The following is an 18540-nucleotide window of genomic DNA, read 5'->3' on the forward strand; positions in this document are numbered from 1 at the left end:
AGACATGATCATTGCTGATTACTGATGACAGATTTAGATATGTTTTCATAAACCTTTCATTTGCCACATCAATAAACAGCACGGCAGGGCAAAATATGTTTTCTAACATGGCAACCTTTAAAAAGTGAAAGGAGACAGAAAGACAGCTGAGAAAGAATCAAACGGACTTTTTGATGCATTTTACACACAGTACTGGTGCAGAATCTAGAAAATGTGGGAAACACTGGCATCATATGCAGTACTTACTTCTGAAGAAATTATGATGGGACCCTAAAAAATGACTATGTACAATAATGGATTTCTATACATTTTACATCAGATGAAAACGTTTGTTGTAAGATTCAGATAATTATTTATTAAAAGTGAGACATTTTAAATGAGAATAAGAAAGAAAAGTATGTCTTTGTGCCCCCCTCTCCCTGTTAATGCCCTACCTGCCCCCTGGCAACACTTTGCTAGACCCGCCCCAGCACAGTTACCAGCTGTCAGCTACACAAAAAGGATCCTGGTGTTATTTGTCTCTCAGAAACAGTTCATAACTTCAACTCATTTTGGTTTTGTCATGTTTTGTTCTTTACATTGTCTTTCTTCTATATAATTGTTAAACATTTAATAAATATGTCTACAAAAAGATTTTAAAAATCAGACATTTCACACAGACACCCAAATGATTTCTGACTGATGAAGGGGGCTGAAGGTGCCCTGCTCTTGCCCAGCTTCTGCTGCTCTCTCCCTGCTCACTGTCAGCAGCTGGCAGCCTCGGTCCTGCCTGAGACTCTTCATCTATCAGTGCCAAAGAATATGGGAAACAGCAACGCACAACATGCACATTACAAAACAAGCACATGAATCAGCATTACATTCATTAGTGAAGTGCTGACGTTCGTTCCTAAACTTTGGGCCTTAATTAACATCACTGTGAACTAATGTTTGCTTTGCTTCTTAACCAGTGAAGCAGCGAGGGGCTTTCTGAGGTTCCTGCTCGTAAATGCCCAAAATGAGTCGAGTATTTCTCTGCAACTACAAACTCTGCTTTCATCAGAGGTGTAAATATTACAGCACTGTGTCAGAGTCACTGAGGCTGGAACACAGAAAAAGGAAGTAGATGTATTTATTTTTAGACTTTATTGCCTGGAACCACTTTAAAAATACGCTTTGGGTCACAATTAACTGCAGAAAACCAGGAATCCACATATGAACATTATCTGTGCAGAGATTTATGCTTCTGAAGGTAAACAGTGAAAACTTGCAGCACTAAATGCACAGATAGCCAGGCGTTTCACATTTTGGGACCATCTGCCAGTTTTCATTTCTTAGGTATTGAAGAGCAGAAATGATTGAATTTTATTTACATGCTTAAAAATGTTTGCTTTTGAATATTATTTGAAGAATTACCCACACACTCAGGCACTGTGGGCCTGTTTCCCTTTGCACAACCGAGTGTTGGAAACGGGCCTTTTCTCTTTAAACTCTGAGGGGCTGTAACTTTGGCTTCTATTGGCAGATTTGCATGATTGACCCTCTTTTTAAAATAGTTTTAGCCAAGAGAATCAAGCTAACATCACTGTTTTTACGTCAGCTCACGTCACACGAGCTGTTTCAAGAAAAGTCCTCCTGTCACACAGCAATGCCTACATGAATCACACCACTCTGCTTAAATAATAATAATAATGTTTAGTGAAGCAGGTGAAGCAAAGGGCTGCTTTTAATAGGCTGGGAGACCCAGGTGTGCTGCTTTAGCTGCTCATGCTAGCCTCCATCTATAAGCTGGGATCACAGGAGCACTGCAGTCCTGACTAGATCAAGGATTGTTATTCATGCAGGTGACAAAAGTTTACATTGACAGAGTCATAGGATTGAGCCTGGTTTGAAAAGCAGCTGTTTAATGCAGCTGCTTAGAGTTCACACACAGTAGAAGAATCAGACTTGAGTCACATTTCAAACACTGGAAAAATACTCAGCAAGTAACAATGAAAACAGCACAGACTCAGTATATCCTGTTCAGTCCTGTGTTTGATATGAATGTGCTGTTCAGAGAGGATCTCATGTCCTCTTTTACAAAGCCTTTGTTTCATGATGTTTGTGTATAAATGAATGTAGGTGTGTTTCTAAGTGTGAAGGAGCCCTGGGAGAAAAGACTGAAGCTTGTGCCAAAGAACAAACAGGAAAGAAAGATCAGCATTAATGAAGACGAGCACAGAAGGAGCCCAAGCACGTGTTGCTTTTTCAGATTTCTCTAAAAGTGTGTGTTCATTTGTTCCATCCTTCACAACAAACAACAGCTGACAGACACACATGCACTCTGTGTCACTTCACAGGGGCTGATGAAAGTGGACACAGTAAAGGGAGAGCTGGACCTGCTCTACACATCCTGCACTCTGTTAACAGACTTTATTCTGCAGCATCAACAGATAAAAATATATGAAGATATAGAAACGTTTAACATTGTGACTGTTCACATTAGTGAAGCTGTTACTTTGCTGCCAGGTGGGAAAAGAAGCCTAAAGCTGAGTCTGATTAAACATCTGCTGCACCAGAGAGTTTCATGGCCCTGCTTTATCCTGTGCTTGCTGACCACCTCGTCCTGAAACCTCTTCATCATCCTCACAGTTGTGTGAAGAAAGAGGGAAGCAGGTGGAAACCATCTGTGCTGCTGTGTTCACTTGTGTGTGTGCGTCTATGGTCATATCTAATGTGTACCTACAGACAAACACAAACACCTGGCATTGCACAAGAGTCTCTATGGAGCAACCTGCAGATGTCAGAGATGTGATTAGAGGGTAAAGTGGACTAGTGAGAGCATCTATGTTGTTGTTGTCTGCTGGGGGACAGCATCAGCTGCAGAGATGCATCAGGATCAGCAAACTAATCTGCAAGGCTGCAAGTGTCACTGAAGGAGTTTGAGTCAGTGAGGGACTCAAACTCACACAGCTGGTCAAGAAGGCTCAGCAGCTGCTGTATTTCCTGAGGAGGCTGAGGAAATTTGGTATGTTGGCCAAGATCCTCAGCAGGTTCTACAGCTGCACTGTGGAGAGCAGCCTGACAGCTGCATCACTGCATGGTACGGCAGCACTACTGCAAACCGCAAACGTCTGCAGAGAGTGATAACAACTGTGGAGAAGATCATCAGGACCCCGCTGCCCTCTCTGCAGAGCAGCTACCATCACAGAGTCCAGAGGAGAGACACACCTCTGCCCTCGAAACGAAGGTTCAGAAGTGTGAAATGTAGAACATCCAGACTCAACAACTCCATCTTCCCCACTGCTATCAGACTCCTGAACAGCTGACCGACCTCAAACTGCAGTTTGCACATCAGGTCACTTTGCACACTAAGTTCATTTTGCACATTAAACTCCATGTACATCCATGTACATCGACATCTGCAGACCACACGTGTCTTCAGTTACTTATTTGTACTTATTTGCAGTTATTTATCTTTTTATTTTATTTTTTTAAGTTATTTTTTATCCTTATTTTATCTTTTTATTTATTCTTATCTTGTTCTTTTAACCCTTATCTAACTTGGCATTGTGCACGGTGTGTTTAGATTCAGTTTAAATTCAGGGACATGGAGCCCCTGTTGATCCTCTACCTAATCACACGAGCCACGGTGTGAGAACGGGTGTGGGTCACAATCAGCCAAGGTTTTGGGTGAACCCATTGTGAGATCTAGCCCCACGCTATCATGTGATTTCCTGTGATCAAATGTCCCAGGATGTGAGTGGGTGTTAAGACGTCCATGTCCCTCTTCAAGCAACTTAAAGAAGTCCAGACGCTTTTCTTTCCAAGCTCCTTCAACAACATCATTCATAGAACAACTTCCAGCTTCTTTTGCTCGGCTACAGTTTGGATGGATTTGCAGATGCAACAAGACTAAAATGGTTAGGGTCAGGAGGTCAAAGGTCAGAGCTCCTGTGGGTCTGAGGGCGGCCTCACGCTGGAGAAGGATGAAGGAGTCTGACCTGAGCCAGTGTTGGACATGAACACATCAGCACTGCTGTCAGTGAGCCTAACGACAGCCGTTAGTGAAGGAAATCTCCGTCCGTAGATAGAGTTTCCTCCTAAGGCATGGGCACCAATAAGCAGAGTTCATCCTTTAACATATAACAAAATTAAAATATTCTCATGCATGATCAACGGTTAATCACGGTACCGGCCGGAGTACCGGGAGCAGTTTGGAAAAACAAGAAGACGCGGAGACTGTTCTAGGTGTCATTCCAAACTGACTCAAAGTTTATTCTTTTGTGCAACAGTTTTATAGGCAGACAACAAGTTTCAGTTTCAGACCCTGCCCACTGGGTGGGGTGGTGTCCTGACAGTTAAAAATCCTTTGTTCAGCAAGGGCAATAAAAAAAGCGCTCACAAAAACAATAAATCTTTACCGAGATCTCCTACATCCTGAGTTCTAACACAAAAACCAGATGGTCTTCACATAAACATTTTGAGCAAGGTAATTTGTTGGTGTTTTCCCTCCTACTCCAGCATCCACTTTCACACCATAAATCTTGAGTTGTCAAGGCAAGAGAAAATAACGGTTAACCTAAAGAGCTTTGTTAAGTTACAGAATCTTCAGTCTAATATTATCATACAGGTCCATTAAACACTAGACATTTAGAATCCTTTAGTGATATAAGTTTGCACATGGTAGAATACTGCATGTAGTTATTTGCATTAGGAAATGTTTAACCATATATACCTAAATGCACATAATTAATGATGTGTGATCTTTTAGCAGACTGCACTGAGGAATGCACTCAAGGAATGCACTTTCCCAGTTTTAAGTGCCTTGTTTACATATAGATGAACTGTTGGATTTTCCAGACCAGCAGGCCAAAAAAAAGGTTACAGAGAAAGAAAAAGACAACTAGTAAATGGGCCTTATTGAGTAACAGTTTTCCTGTATAATATCACTACAAAACAATATCCTGTAAATGCTAACCGTAGTGCTAAAATTCACAACAGTTAGCATCATTTCAGTGTTTCAGTCATAAAAACACTTCCTGTCACTGTGGTGGTTACAGTGACATCATGCAGTTTGTGCTTTGACCTCCAGAGGGCGACAAATCAGCACAGACAGAGAGCTCCATTCAAACTTTGCTGCCATCAGGAATAATTCTTCAAATATAATCATCAGTGTTTGAGCAGTTATGATATCAGGGACAATCTAGACATGTGTGACAATACTGAACATGTCACATGACACACCTCAAACATCATGTGATCCACTCTCAGTCTGCACTTTCATTCATGACTTCAACAGGTTGAAATGAGCGTTGAAGAAACATTCAGTGAAATAAATCTTTCATGGATTCATGTGAGCAGCAGATGAACTTTGTACCAACAACATCTTCAATAACAGAGTCTGAATGAAGCTCAGGTGTTGATGCTGCTCACTGATTGGACGCTTGCTTTCAGCTCTGCTCTCAGTCTTTACTGCACAGGTGAAGGTAGAAAGTGTGACTGGATCTATAGACTGGAAACAGAGAAACATGCTGAACATTTGAAGCTTTGCAGCAGAAATGTTCATGTTACAAATACAGCAGAGCTGATCTGGGATCAGTGTGTTCACACCTGCAGCTACAACAAGGTTTCATGTCTCCACACGTCAGCATGTGAACTTTACTCTGACTCAGTCTGAGCAGTCAGACGGCATATTTTTAAAGTTAACACATCAGCACACACAGAGCTGAGCCCCTCCCACCTGTGCTGAGTTTCAGGTGGAGTCCCGCCTCCTTCCAGGAAGCAGCTCACCTGTGTGTCCGTGTTTAGTGTCCAGGTGTGGAGTGGAGCTTGTTGTTGGTGTGTGAAGAAACTGTAAGTTTGCTTTGTTTCCTCCTTTAACAGTTTGTCTTTAGGAACTTTACTGTTTGTTCAGCTCGTGTTTGATTTCTTCACACAACAAACTGTGTGTGTTTGTATTTCCGGTCTCTCCATTAAAGTCAGTGTGTAATGTTTCCTGGCTAACATCAGCTGTGTGCAGCTTAGTTCAGCACAAATCTGCCGCTCCATAGTTCACGGTAACGGACTCACAGCTGGACCAACGAGGCCGAGTGTGTCCGCCACTCTGAGCTACGTTCGTGTTTGTGTACTTGTAGTTTGTACTTTGAGTTCACTCAGAGCCCACAGAGGACGCAGCGTACGTGATGACGTCACAGCCCTTTACCTCCTTTACTGTCACTGTGATTAATATTTACACACGAGACACCTGCAGAGCTCTGACGCTAAGCTAGCACACAGCATGCTAACACTAAGCTAACGCTAAGCTAGCCAAGAACCCAGAGTGAGTTAAAGCTGAGTAAACACTGACCCCAGACCAGCACCGTGATAAAGTGAGCTGCTGCTGCTGAACTTGAACAGGTAACAAAGTGATGAGCAGTCAGGCTGCAGGTTTCTACCTGTTCATGTTTCTACAGTAGAATCACTTTGAAGTGTCTTTGTGCTGTTTCATCTTTGATTTGTGTTCATAAACACTCAGAGAAACATCACGTGACCTCATCAGGATCTGTGTTGGTGTGTGGGGCTGTACCTCAGCTTTATGTTGTTACATGCTCATTTGTTCATTTTAACATCAAAGTAATGTTATGAGGAGTAATGAAGTAACGTACTCCATTACTTTTAATCAAAGTGTTCTGTGTAATATGTGTAATAATGACTGTTTTGAGTAATGACCAACACTGATCACAACAAAGAGGAAATGCCTCCAACATGCACAAACATTTGAGCCACAACATGCAGTTAATGTGCACAAATGTCTTTGATATGCTGCTCAGTGATGGTGGTGACTGTCAGAGCAGAGCTACTGAGAATCAATAAGTAATATCAATGATGGGATCAGAATCACTAAATTCTTCTCATCCCTGTCAGTATCATACATGTGCTGTATAATGTGATAAATGTAGAGGTGCTGGCTGTTCTCTCACTCTGCTGTTTAGCTGTAAAGGACGCCTCCCTGCCTTTGTCTCATTCATGACCTTTAATAGTCTCTTCTAACATGCAGAGATCTGTATGATCTGTTTCATAGAGTCTAACCAGCCTGTACAGGTAACAACAACAGTCACTGCATCACTGACACACAAACGTCATCTCTGTCAATAACAACATTCATACATGGAATAAAAACACATCAGTGGATCATTGCTGGAGCTGATGTTTGTGCTCCTGGTGCAAAGGCTCTCAGTTTCCTCCTTGAAATAACATCAGTGGTGGGTCAGCGACATGCTTTCTTTCCCTCTCAGGTTTAAATATCTGGGACTCTCCACCGTTTGGTTTTAGAGCTGAAGAAGCTTCTCTGATGAAACGTCTTCCAGAAACTTAAAGACGTCTCTTTTCTCTCCAAGCTCCTTAGATCACATGACCTGGATGACTGAACCTACAGACATATTGACCTGGTTTCATGGTCACATGACAGGTCAGAGGTCAGTTCCTCCTGTTAATGTGAACTCACTGAGTGTTTGTGGTTTACCTCTCAGACTGACTGAAGATGATGATGGAGGAAGAGGAGGACAGAGCAGAGTCTGCAGGGTCCAGCTGTCCGTCTGTGAGGAGTGACCGGTCCAAACATCATAATCCAGACTTCAGTGGTGAACCTGGAGCAACGAGGTCAGAGAGCTGAACTCACTGAGTAACAGAAATAATTCTGCACTGACATTATAATCAGTGTTGACTCTGGTTGATTGTCTGACTGTGTTTGTGAGCTGAGAGGAAATGAAAATGAGTTTGTAACAAAAATCAGTTTTGTCCAGTTTTCCTGTAAAAAGCTGAACTCTAATCTAAGAGGATGTTACTGACAGGAAACAGCTGCATTATCTGCAGTCTGTGTGATCACAGCTGCTTCAATCATGTTTGTGTCTGCAGAGGTCAGAGGTCACAGTCTGCAGGGTCCAGCTGTCCGTCTGTGAGGAGTGACCGGTCCAAAGGTCAAAATCCAGTCTTCAGTGGTGAACCTGGAGCAACGAGGTCAGAGAGCTGTGATGACTCCTTTACATGTTTGTGTTTCCTGGATAAATATGACCTGAAACATCCTCAGATTGTTACAAAGATTCATTAAAAAGAAAACAATGAAAGAGAAAAGATCCAAATGTTCGACTTGGTCATTTGCTGTTTGAGGACAGTGATGCTCATATCTGTGGGGAAAGTGTGACCTGAGTGGGTTCATGTTTGTCTTTAAAGAACAGAGCTGCTCTGATTCTCTTTGTGTCTGATCTGTTAAACAGTCTGAGAGGTCACACAGAGACCCAGCAGCTAAAGCCTGGATCATACTGGCTGCTGTTACTCCATCAGGACAACACTGAACCACAGTGGTGTGGATGTAGTGGATAAATCCCACCATACTGATGCTCAGAGTTAACCACAGGGAACAAAACCAGATGTTACCTTCAGATTGTGACCTTTGGAGTGGACGATGCAGATTTCAATAGAGAATAAATGTTGTTGTTTTTCAGCTGTGAAGAAAGAATCGAATTTTCTGAACTGAAGAATTTATGATGCTGGAAACAACATGGAGACTATAACACAACATTTCCACTGTGTTCATAGAATGAATGTAAAACTGTCAGACATTCATTAAATATGCAAAATGTCTACAGAAGCATCAGAGGGTCAGACGTGAAGCACTCAGTGATTTTGATCAAATGACTCATCAGTTATTGATCTGTACTACACTGATCTACCACGTTAGTAAAGCTGGTGTTCTGGTGGTGGAGGGAGACTCGGATCATGTTCTGGTTTTGGAGCAGTGATCTGCTGATGGTTCAGTTTGATGAGCTTCTTCAAAATCATCCCTGACATCACCACTGAAAGGACGTCCATGAAAACAGACTGAAAATTACTGATATGTTCACAATCTGAGAGTTTAAAACTTGACAGACTTGATTCAGATGAAGTTATTTGAGCAGAAACTCCTGGATCTTTATCCTGTGTTGATCTAATCCTTCATGGTTCCTCCACAGAGTGGAGCAGCAGAGCTCAGAGGTTCCCAGTGGTCAGTCTGCCCAGCAGCATCAAACACAGCTGGACTCCATATTTATGGTCTGTACATGTACAACAACTACTGTTACATCTGTTCTGTTCACAGTCATCTCCATGCTGCTCTTTGTAGACCAGTGGATCGTCAGTGTGTCCAACATGGATCTGATGTTTGGCTCCATGATTTCAGTCTGATTGGCTCATTCATAAATATTCTGTTCCAGCTGCTGGAGTACAACATCATCACTTTTGTGAAGAACGAGCTGAAGAAGATCCAGAAGGTTCTGAGTCCAGATTACCCAGAATGCTTAGAGAGTCAGAGGAGCAGCAGGAGAGAGGCGTTTGTGAAGATCACAGTGGACTTCCTGAGGAGAATGAAGCAGGAGGAGCTGGCTGACCGTCTGCAGAGCAGTAAGAGGATTTATCTAAAGATTTAAGCTGCTGGATAAATGAACATTTTCCAGAGATGGAAGATGGAGCAACATGTTTTAAAGATTAGTTCTTTTTGGAATTGAGTGTTTATTTTTCTTCTCATTCAGAACTTCAAGCTGCAGTTTGTCACCGTAACCTTAAATCCACCCTGAAGAAGAAGTTCCAGTGTGTGTTTGAGGGCATCGCTAAAGCAGGAAACCCAACCCTCCTGAATCAGATCTACACAGAGCTCTACATCACAGAGGGAGGGACTGCAGAGGTCAATGATGAACATGAGGTCAGACAGATTGAAACAGCATCCAGGAAACCAGACAGACCAGAAACAACCATCAGACAAGAAGACATCTTTAAAGCCTCACCTGGAAGAGATGAACCAATCAGAACAGTGCTGACAAAGGGAGTGGCTGGCATTGGGAAAACAGTCTTAACACAGAAACACAGCCTGGACTGGGCTGAAGACAAAGCCAACCAGCACATCCAGTTCATATTTCCATTCACTTTCAGAGAGCTGAATGTGCTGAAAGAGGAAAAGTTCAGCTTGGTGGGACTTGTTCATCACTTCTTTACTGAAACCAAAGAAGCAGGAATCTGCAGCTTTGAAGACTTCCAGGTTGTGTTCATCTTTGATGGTCTGGATGAGTGTCGACTTCCTCTGGACTTCCACAAAACTACAATCCTAACTGACCCTAGAAAGTCCACCTCAGTGGATGTGCTGCTGATAAACCTCATCAGGGGGAAACTGCTTCCCTCTGCTCGCCTCTGGATAACCACACGACCTGCAGCAGCCAATCAGATCCCTCCTGACTGTGTTGGCATGGTGACAGAGGTCAGAGGGTTCACTGACCCACAGAAGGAGGAGTACTTCAGGAAGAGATTCAGAGATGAGGAGCAGGCCAGCAGGATCATCTCCCACATCAAGACATCACGAAGCCTCCACATCATGTGCCACATCCCAGTCTTCTGCTGGATCACTGCTACAGTTCTGGAGGATGTGCTGGAAACCAGAGAGGGAGGACAGCTGCCCAAGACCCTGACTGAGATGTACATCCACTTCCTGGTGGTTCAGGCCAAAGTGAAGAAGGTCAAGTATGATGGAGGAGCTGAGACAGATCCACACTGGAGTCCAGAGAGCAGGAAGATGATGGAGTCTCTGGGAAAACTGGCTTTTGATCAGCTGCAGAAAGGAAACCTGATCTTCTATGAATCAGACCTGACAGAGTGTGGCATCGATATCAGAGCAGCCTCAGTGTACTCAGGAGTGTTCACACAGATCTTTAAAGAGGAGAGCGGACTGTACCAGGACAAGGTGTTCTGCTTCATCCATCTGAGTGTTCAGGAGTTTCTGGCTGCTCTTCATGTCCATCGGACCTTCATCAACTCTGGACTCAATCTGCTGGAAGAACAACAAACAACCTCCAAGAAATCTAAATTATTTAACAAACTAAAACTTCAATCTCTCCACCAGAGTGCTGTGAACAAGGCCTTACAGAGTCCAAATGGACACCTGGACTTGTTCCTCCGCTTCCTCCTGGGTCTTTCACTGCAGACTAATCAGACTCTCCTACGAGGTCTGCTGACACAGACAGGAAGCAGCTCACAGTACAATAAGAAAACAGTCCAGTACATCAAGAAGAAGCTCAGTAAGAATCTGTCTGCAGAGAAAAGCATCAATCTGATCCACTGTCTGAATGAACTGAATGATCGTTCTCTAGTGGAGGAGATCCAACAGTCCCTGAGATCAGGACGTCTCTCCACAGATAAACTGTCTCCTGTTCAGTGGTCAGCTCTGGTCTTCATCTTACTGTCATCAGAAGAAGATCTGGATGTGTTTGACCTGCAGAAATACTCTGCTTCAGAGGAGGCTCTTCTGAGGCTGCTGCCAGTGGTCAAAGCCTCCAACAAAGCTCTGTAAGTACATATGTGATCATAGCTTTAGCTTTTAAATGTTTATTCTAGTTAACACAGATCAGGTGGAACAACTCAAATAAAATATCAAAAATATTAAGTGGTCATCGGTACTCAGTTTGTTCAATAGTGAATACAATGGAGCACAAATTGTCCACGTTTCTGAAATATTTCTGGGTGTAACTGTCACCAAAGTGCAATTTAGACCTGGCCTGTGGTTGTTATCTAAGTGATAATCATCAATTCTACTAAAACAAATACAAAATAAAGAAATTTGACACATTCTGTTGATATCAAAAGCACACTGAACAATTCAGTGTTGTTTTACTGCTGTTCTCTCTTCACTTCTTCTCCTCTGATTCTCTCCACATGTTGCTCTGCATCAGTGCTCAGTTTCCTGACAAAACAAGATGAAATATTGCTAAATATGATAGTATCTCATTACGCTTCAACATAAGTGTTTTATTTTTGTAATTGTTTATCTGTTATTTTTCAGACTGAGTCACTGTGACCTGTCAGAGAGAAGCTGTGAAGCTCTGGCCTCAGGTCTCAGCTCTCAGACCTCTAATCTGAGACAGCTGGACCTGAGTAACAGTAACCTGAAGGATTCAGGCGTGAAGCTTCTGTCTGAAGGACTGAAGAGTCCACGCTGTACACTGGAAACTCTCAGGTGAGATCAAGCATTTTTCTTTCATCAACTGACAGAATTTGCAGATTAATAATAAGGCAGTCCTCTAATAAGAGGAGAAGTGGAGGTGTTTTGGAGGGCAACGTACTCTTATGTTAACAAGACAGGAAGTAGTTCCTGGGAACTGCTTCCTTTGTTATTGTCTAAGTAGAAACCTGATGGTGAAACAGTGATGAGTTTGCAGAGGTGGATCCACACAACACAACAATGCAGTTGCGTGCTGAAAGCAGACTTCTCACAGATTCTGAGGCTGCAGGTTTCATCACTGTCCAACCAAAATTCACTGAACCAGCAGTAAATGAACGTCCAAAACTACACTTCATGTTTAAAAAACAGATGATCAGGGGGATTTGTGTTTACATCTTTTTTGTGTGATCTGTTCACCTGCTGTTTCAGCTGTTTGGTGGTTGTTGAGATGGTTTTGTGAACTTTTAGCTGAGATTCTGACGTTTCTGTAGATACCACACATGTCTAATTACTTTGTACAGCATGAACGGCCATAACGAGGTTTTTAACAGTAAGAAAAGTTGTAAAACTTCAGAAAATATAGTTAAAAGTCCAAAACCTTCTACGTCTGGTGGCTTGTGGTAAGGAGCAGATCAAACGAGTAAAGAATTACGTTATAATTATAAATGGCTTCAACAGCACATTCAGGTCTGTGAGACTCATTCAGACACTGAGCCGTGGCTCTGTGCTACATGCACATATTTCTGCATCTCTGCCATTCAGACACACTTTATATATAGTTTATTTTATGTAGTATTCAATACTGAACTGTACATTTAGTCTTTTTAAAGGCAGCAAGTTTTATTCAGTGTTTTCATAAAAGCCTTATTTCTATCCATTTACTGCTATTAGGAAGAACACGTGAGGTTTAAGACCTGGACCAGTTTGAAACCTTTTGTCCTCCACAATGGAAAATGGGTGGAAATAAAAATGGGTCTCACTTTAGCCAGCTCCTAATTTTATCAGTTCTGCTCTCAGCGTCTCCTGTATATCTCCTGTATAAATGTTGCACTCAGCTTTGTGGTCTCCAATATCACTGAAATGCAGCCAGATGCTGCTCATTTTGCCTTTTCACTCTTTCCTGACACGCTTGCATTTCAGTACAGCTCCCATTTCTCTGTGTACTGGTCTCTACCACTACCCTTGCTGTCTATGGGACATTTCCGTCCTCTTTCACATAATGGTATGATCCCAGTCTGTCTCTGAAAGTGATTGGCCACATGGTTTGCTCATCAGAATAAAACCTCAGCCGTGCTCACATTGATTATCAGCAAGCCTGAAAATTCATCAATATTTGACATATGAAATTATGTCAAGGGCTGGATTTGGCCCACGGGCCATATGTTTGACACCCCTGGTTTACACAGTTTGGTATTCAATGTACAAGTGAGCTAGCTCTCAGCTAACTAGCAGACAAGCTAACTGCTGGGACTGCGTCTTTCTAACAAGAGCGTCAGACACTCAGACTGGTTTCCTTTGTGGATGATGATGTGTTCTCACACTGATCCTTCATGCTGATGCTGCCATCCACCCACTGCTCCTGGATTCCTCATCATCATCTCCATCAGCCCTCACAATACTCCACCTTCATCAGCTTCATGTTCAGCAGCCTGGATGGACAGTAATTCTTTCCATGGGTTATGGTGGGACATTGAGAGCTGAAGTCAAACAGCAGTGAGAATGAAAGACTGATTCATTTCTATTTAGTCTTGTGATGTGCAGCTTTGTTCAGAGCATTAAGGCCCAGCAAAGATTACTGAGGTCATAGAGTCCTGATGAAACCTGTGTGCTTATAGAAACTGAGACCAGATGAACCAGAATAGAAGGACATTAAAATGAAGTGTCAGCTACACAAAGGCAAAGCTATTCAGTTGTTGCTGTGAGTTATTTAAATGGAGGATGGAGTCAGACTTTAAGCTGCTGGACTCAGTCACTATATCCTGTTGTCCTCATAGAACCTGGACACACAGACTCACCTGTGACACAGTGACACACAGTGTGGGCTACACACACATTAGAAAGTGGATCAGTCACACTTGTGCAATCATTTGTTGTGCTGGGAAACCATGAACACTGTGAATCACATTAATGGCTTTGTTACAGCAACATTCAATCATGAGTTCAAAAGTAGTGCATTGTGTACTTATTTTAATAGTACTGCAGTATGAGAAGTGCAACATTCAGTGTGCAGAAACAGATCAGGTGCTTTCTAACAGCAGTGTTCCCTTTAACACAGCAGCAGTTCAAATATTTCTGTCAGTCTGAGCTGAAACATGAATCTAATCAAATATCAAATCAAAGTTCTTTGCCTCTGCCAGGACGTTAACATTTGATCTAGTTTTTTACAAAGTTCCCTCAGCGTCCAGAGCCACCAACATACCTTTGATCAACAGCAAGTGAACATTTATAAATGTGTGTTTGCAGAACAGGAAGCAGCAGAACTATTGTTCTGTTATCAGGCAGCAGCACAAACGCTCATCAGCTCATTTACTGTGCAGGACTTTGAGTGTGTGAAGTGTGTGTTTGTGCTGGATTTCCTTTGGAGAATCTCAGTCAGAAACCAGACAAAGAAAAACTCTTTCAACAGTCCAGGTTGAGTTGACAACATGAACTGCATTTATCTTCCTCTGACTGACATGTTCTTCCTCCTCTGCACCGAGCCAGCTGCTAAGACTCACAAGCTCATTGACATTTTCTGATGATAAAGAAACTCTCTTCTTCTGCACAATATGAGCAGCAACAGAGAAGAAGCTTTCACAGGTACAGATGTTGCAGCTGTGGCCAAGTACATGTGCTGCATGTTGGAGCAGCACTCTGATGGACAGGCCTCTGTACTGATGGTGGGCTCTGCTCTGTGTCCACCACACTGTTCTCAGCTGAGTCTTCCTCCTGTTCACAATCACACTCTGATCAAGCATGTTCACGTTGTAACACCGTGGCTTTCGTAGTCTCTCCTTTTTCTACAGCTCATGTGTTCTTCTTGTGATGCTGCGTCTTGAGGCTCATACATGCCGTCATTTGTTGATCCTAAGAACGTTCCTCAGACCGACTTCTTCAACAACAGATAACTTTAGTTGTATCAACACTGCCTCCTGGAACAGTTTAAAATGAACATGTCAAAGATCTGTACCTGTCTCCATGTTTCTGTCCCCGCCCCTTTCTTTCTGTCCTGGGTCATGTGAGCGCTGCAGTAGTATTAGGCCCACCCTCAATGCTCCCATTGGCTGAGACGCATAATGACGCCCATTTAAAGCCAGCACTGATCAACATCCCTCCTGTGACCCATGGCTTTTATATTCAGAGCCAGTGAGCACTTTCACAATAATCATGATTTTAAAAACTGTGATTAAAATAATTACTGACGTTAATCAGTTAATGAGTTAACGAGATTATAACAGGTTAAGTTGCCCTAATAATTAGACTTTGGTGACAAACTGATGTGATCTCCATGTTTCCTTTGTTGGACTGTGGGCGAGTGTCAGAACTGAATGTACTGAGTAACATGTAGAGTTTAAACATGTGTCAGTTCCAGTTTTAGAGCTCTAAAGTGCAGCTATCATGTTAGGAATATGTTAGGAATAGACAGGAACACTGAGCACACTGAGGTCAAATCTTTATTTTACCACTCGCTGCATTCTTGATGTTCATGAATTCAGCAGCTTCATGATTGTCTGCAGCATTAATCTCATATTTCCATTAAAGTGTTGAATTTGACTGTTTGATGTTCTTTATGATCTCTGGCACCAGTTCATCTGTAGGCTGAGCTCAGTCCATCCAGTTAGTGAAATGATGTTTAAAGGTCTCCTTGTTCTGTGAGCGTGCACAGATCCTGAAGCAGAAAGCCTGGGTTACAGAGAAATGATCATCACTGTGATGATGCTCATCGTCTCTGACTGGGATTTGAGGTTTTGTCAAAGCAGCAAAGAAAGCCTGGCTATGTTGGACTGGGTGTGGAAGCAGCTCCCAGTTTGAGTTCAGGAGACAGACGCCCTCTCTACTTTGAAGATCAGCTTCAAACTTTCCTTTTTGATAAAGCTTATAGTTCGAGCTGGATCAGGTGACCCTAAACCATCACTTAGTTATGCTGCTATAGGCTCAGGCTGTTGGTGGACTTCCCATGATGCTCTGCTTTCTTCTCCCCTCTTTTCACTCCTGATGCTTTTATATGTCACTACTGCATGTCCTTAACTTTTGTCTCTCTGTTTTGTTCTTGTCTCTCTGAGCTCATCTCTTCTCTTTCCCCTCACCCTGCAACCAGTCATGGTAGATGCTCCTCCTGGAGCCTGTTTTCACTGGGAGGATCTTTGTGTCAAAGGGAGTTCTTCTTCCCACCATCACCAAGTGCTGCTCACAGTGGAGGCGGTTACCTTACACTGTTAAACAGCTTCAGATGACTGTTGTTGTCTGTTGGGTATTGTCACTTATAAATAAAGTTACAATGGATGGATAGATGTTATTGTGACAAAGAGAAAACAACTGTTGACAGATTGTTGTTTTGTGTGTCTGCAGTCTGTCAGGCTGTCTGATCACAGACGAAGGCTGTACTTCTCTGGCCTCAGCTCTGAGCTCCAACCCCTCCCATCTGAGAGAGCTGGACCTGAGCTACAATCATCCAGGTGATTCAGGAATTAAGCTGCTATCGGCTGGACTGAAGGATCCAGGCTGGAGACTGGACACTCTCAGGTATGGAGAGAAAATCTGATAGAGGAGGAAGAGCTGGAAACATTTCCTGTGTCTTTCACTCACTTCCTGTTTGTTTCCTGCAGATGACACATGAACAATCACACATGCAGGAATATTTTCAGGGACAGACACACTAGTCTAGCTGGATAGTTCATGGATATTTATGTAGGGGTCTCCAAGGAGTCTGTTTGCATTTAGGTCACAGGTGTACCTGAGATAGATACCAGTGTACCTAATAAAGTGTCAGCTAACATTTGGAAATGGAAGCTTAAATAATGACAAACTGTACATTCACAGCTGAATTCACAATAAATTTGTTCTGAAGTGCACATTTTTCTGTTATTGTTCTCAAACAACAGAATGAGAATGAAATATTGATTCTAACAGGGCCCATAAACAGCATTAGCTTAGTAGCATTAGCTTATCAGAGTTTCTATCATGGTCACACAAATCCTTAGCAGAGAAAAGTGGCCTACTTAGCAATAGCTGCTCAAGTTGTATAAAGAAAGGGAAAACAGTATTAGCATTAGCTGCTAATGGCAGCTTACTTAGCATAAACTCTTTACATCTTTATAATGCAAGGGAAAGGAGTCACTCATGGAAGCCTATTTAGCATTAACGTCTCACATCATTATAACACAAGAGAAAAGGGTATTAGCATAAGCTACTAATGCTTATTCACCTCAAATTAGCTTTAGCTGCTAATGGTAGCCTACTTAGCATTAACTCCTCACTAATATAATGCTAATTCACATCAAATTAGCATTAGCTGCTCATATTGTTATAAGGAAAGGTTTTCCACAATAAAGGCATGGTTAAAAAAGGGAGGAAGGAAGCAGTTGCGACCCTCAGTATGTCTTGAAGATGATCATCCGTAAGTCTGGACCTGTACTTGGACTTATTGAAGTTCAAAGTGGAGAAGAGCTTTTGGCACAAGTATGTGCTACCAAAAAGGCACATGGTCCGCTTGAACATTCGGGAAAGCCGAGGGAAACTAGGGCTCAAGTCTCTCAAAAATTGTCCAAGCTTGTCTGCTTTTCCACTCATCTCCCTGAACTTTGCTTTGAGTTCAGAGTTGCACTGCAGCTCAATGAGCTCCATTTGAAGCACAGAAGGGGCATCTTGCACATCAAAGGAGACGGGGTCCGCAAAAATGTGAAAGGTGGCTCTGTGTGTCTTGAAGTCAGCAAATCTGTGATCAAATTCCTCCTGTAGCCTCAAAATGACATCAACATACTCGTCAGCACTGAATGGTGTGCCTGCATCCACGAGTGCCTTGCATGCTGGGAAATGGCAAAGGTTTGTCTGAGAGAGCTGAGCTTTCCAGAGCGCCAGTTTTGTGGAGAATGCTCTCACGTTGTCATAGGCAGCACTGACAAGTTGCCCCTGGCCTTGTAACGTCTTGTTCAGTACATTAAGCTCATGTGTCATATCAACAAGAAAAGCTGAGTCCATGAGCCATTTGGGATCAGTTAGCACAGGAACACTAACTCCATCCTTCTCCATGAAGGCTTCACTTCTGCTCTCAACTCAAAAAGTCTCTTTAATACATTTCCCCTGCTGAGCCAACGTACCTCAGTGAAGTCGAGCACATCCCCATATTCTGACTCCATTTCCTCTAAAAAAGCACAGAAGCTTCGGTGCTTTAAGCCCCTGGATCTGATTTGGTTGATGCATTTCACAACAATAGACATCACATTGTCAAACTTCAGGCATTTGCTGCAAAGGACCTGCTGATGGATGATGCAGTGCAGAGCAATGGCCTCCTCCACGCCTTCCTCTTCCAGTTTGTTTTGTGCCACCAGTCCATGTTTCCTCCCTGTCATTGATGGCGCTCCATCTGTTGTTATTCCAACAAACCT

At 42.7% G+C, this 18540-nt stretch overlaps 2 protein-coding genes across 2 annotated transcripts in view; both read left to right on the plus strand.

Moving 5' to 3' along the window:
* LOC143413436 (NACHT, LRR and PYD domains-containing protein 12-like) overlaps positions 1 to 18540 on the plus strand; it is a 56878-nt gene that overhangs the window by 32333 nt on the left and 6005 nt on the right. The gene's annotated exons all lie outside the window — the stretch shown is intronic.
* On the plus strand, positions 9289 to 11405 carry LOC143413595 (protein NLRC3-like). The gene is made up of 2 exons (XM_076876837.1): positions 9289 to 9375; positions 9504 to 11405. Exons 1-2 carry the CDS (start codon positions 9339 to 9341, stop codon positions 11306 to 11308), a joined length of 1842 nt encoding a protein of 613 aa, XP_076732952.1. The 5' UTR covers positions 9289 to 9338; the 3' UTR covers positions 11309 to 11405.

Source organism: Maylandia zebra, linkage group LG2 (genome assembly GCF_041146795.1).
Source record: "Maylandia zebra isolate NMK-2024a linkage group LG2, Mzebra_GT3a, whole genome shotgun sequence".
NCBI lineage: Eukaryota > Metazoa > Chordata > Actinopteri > Cichliformes > Cichlidae > Maylandia > Maylandia zebra.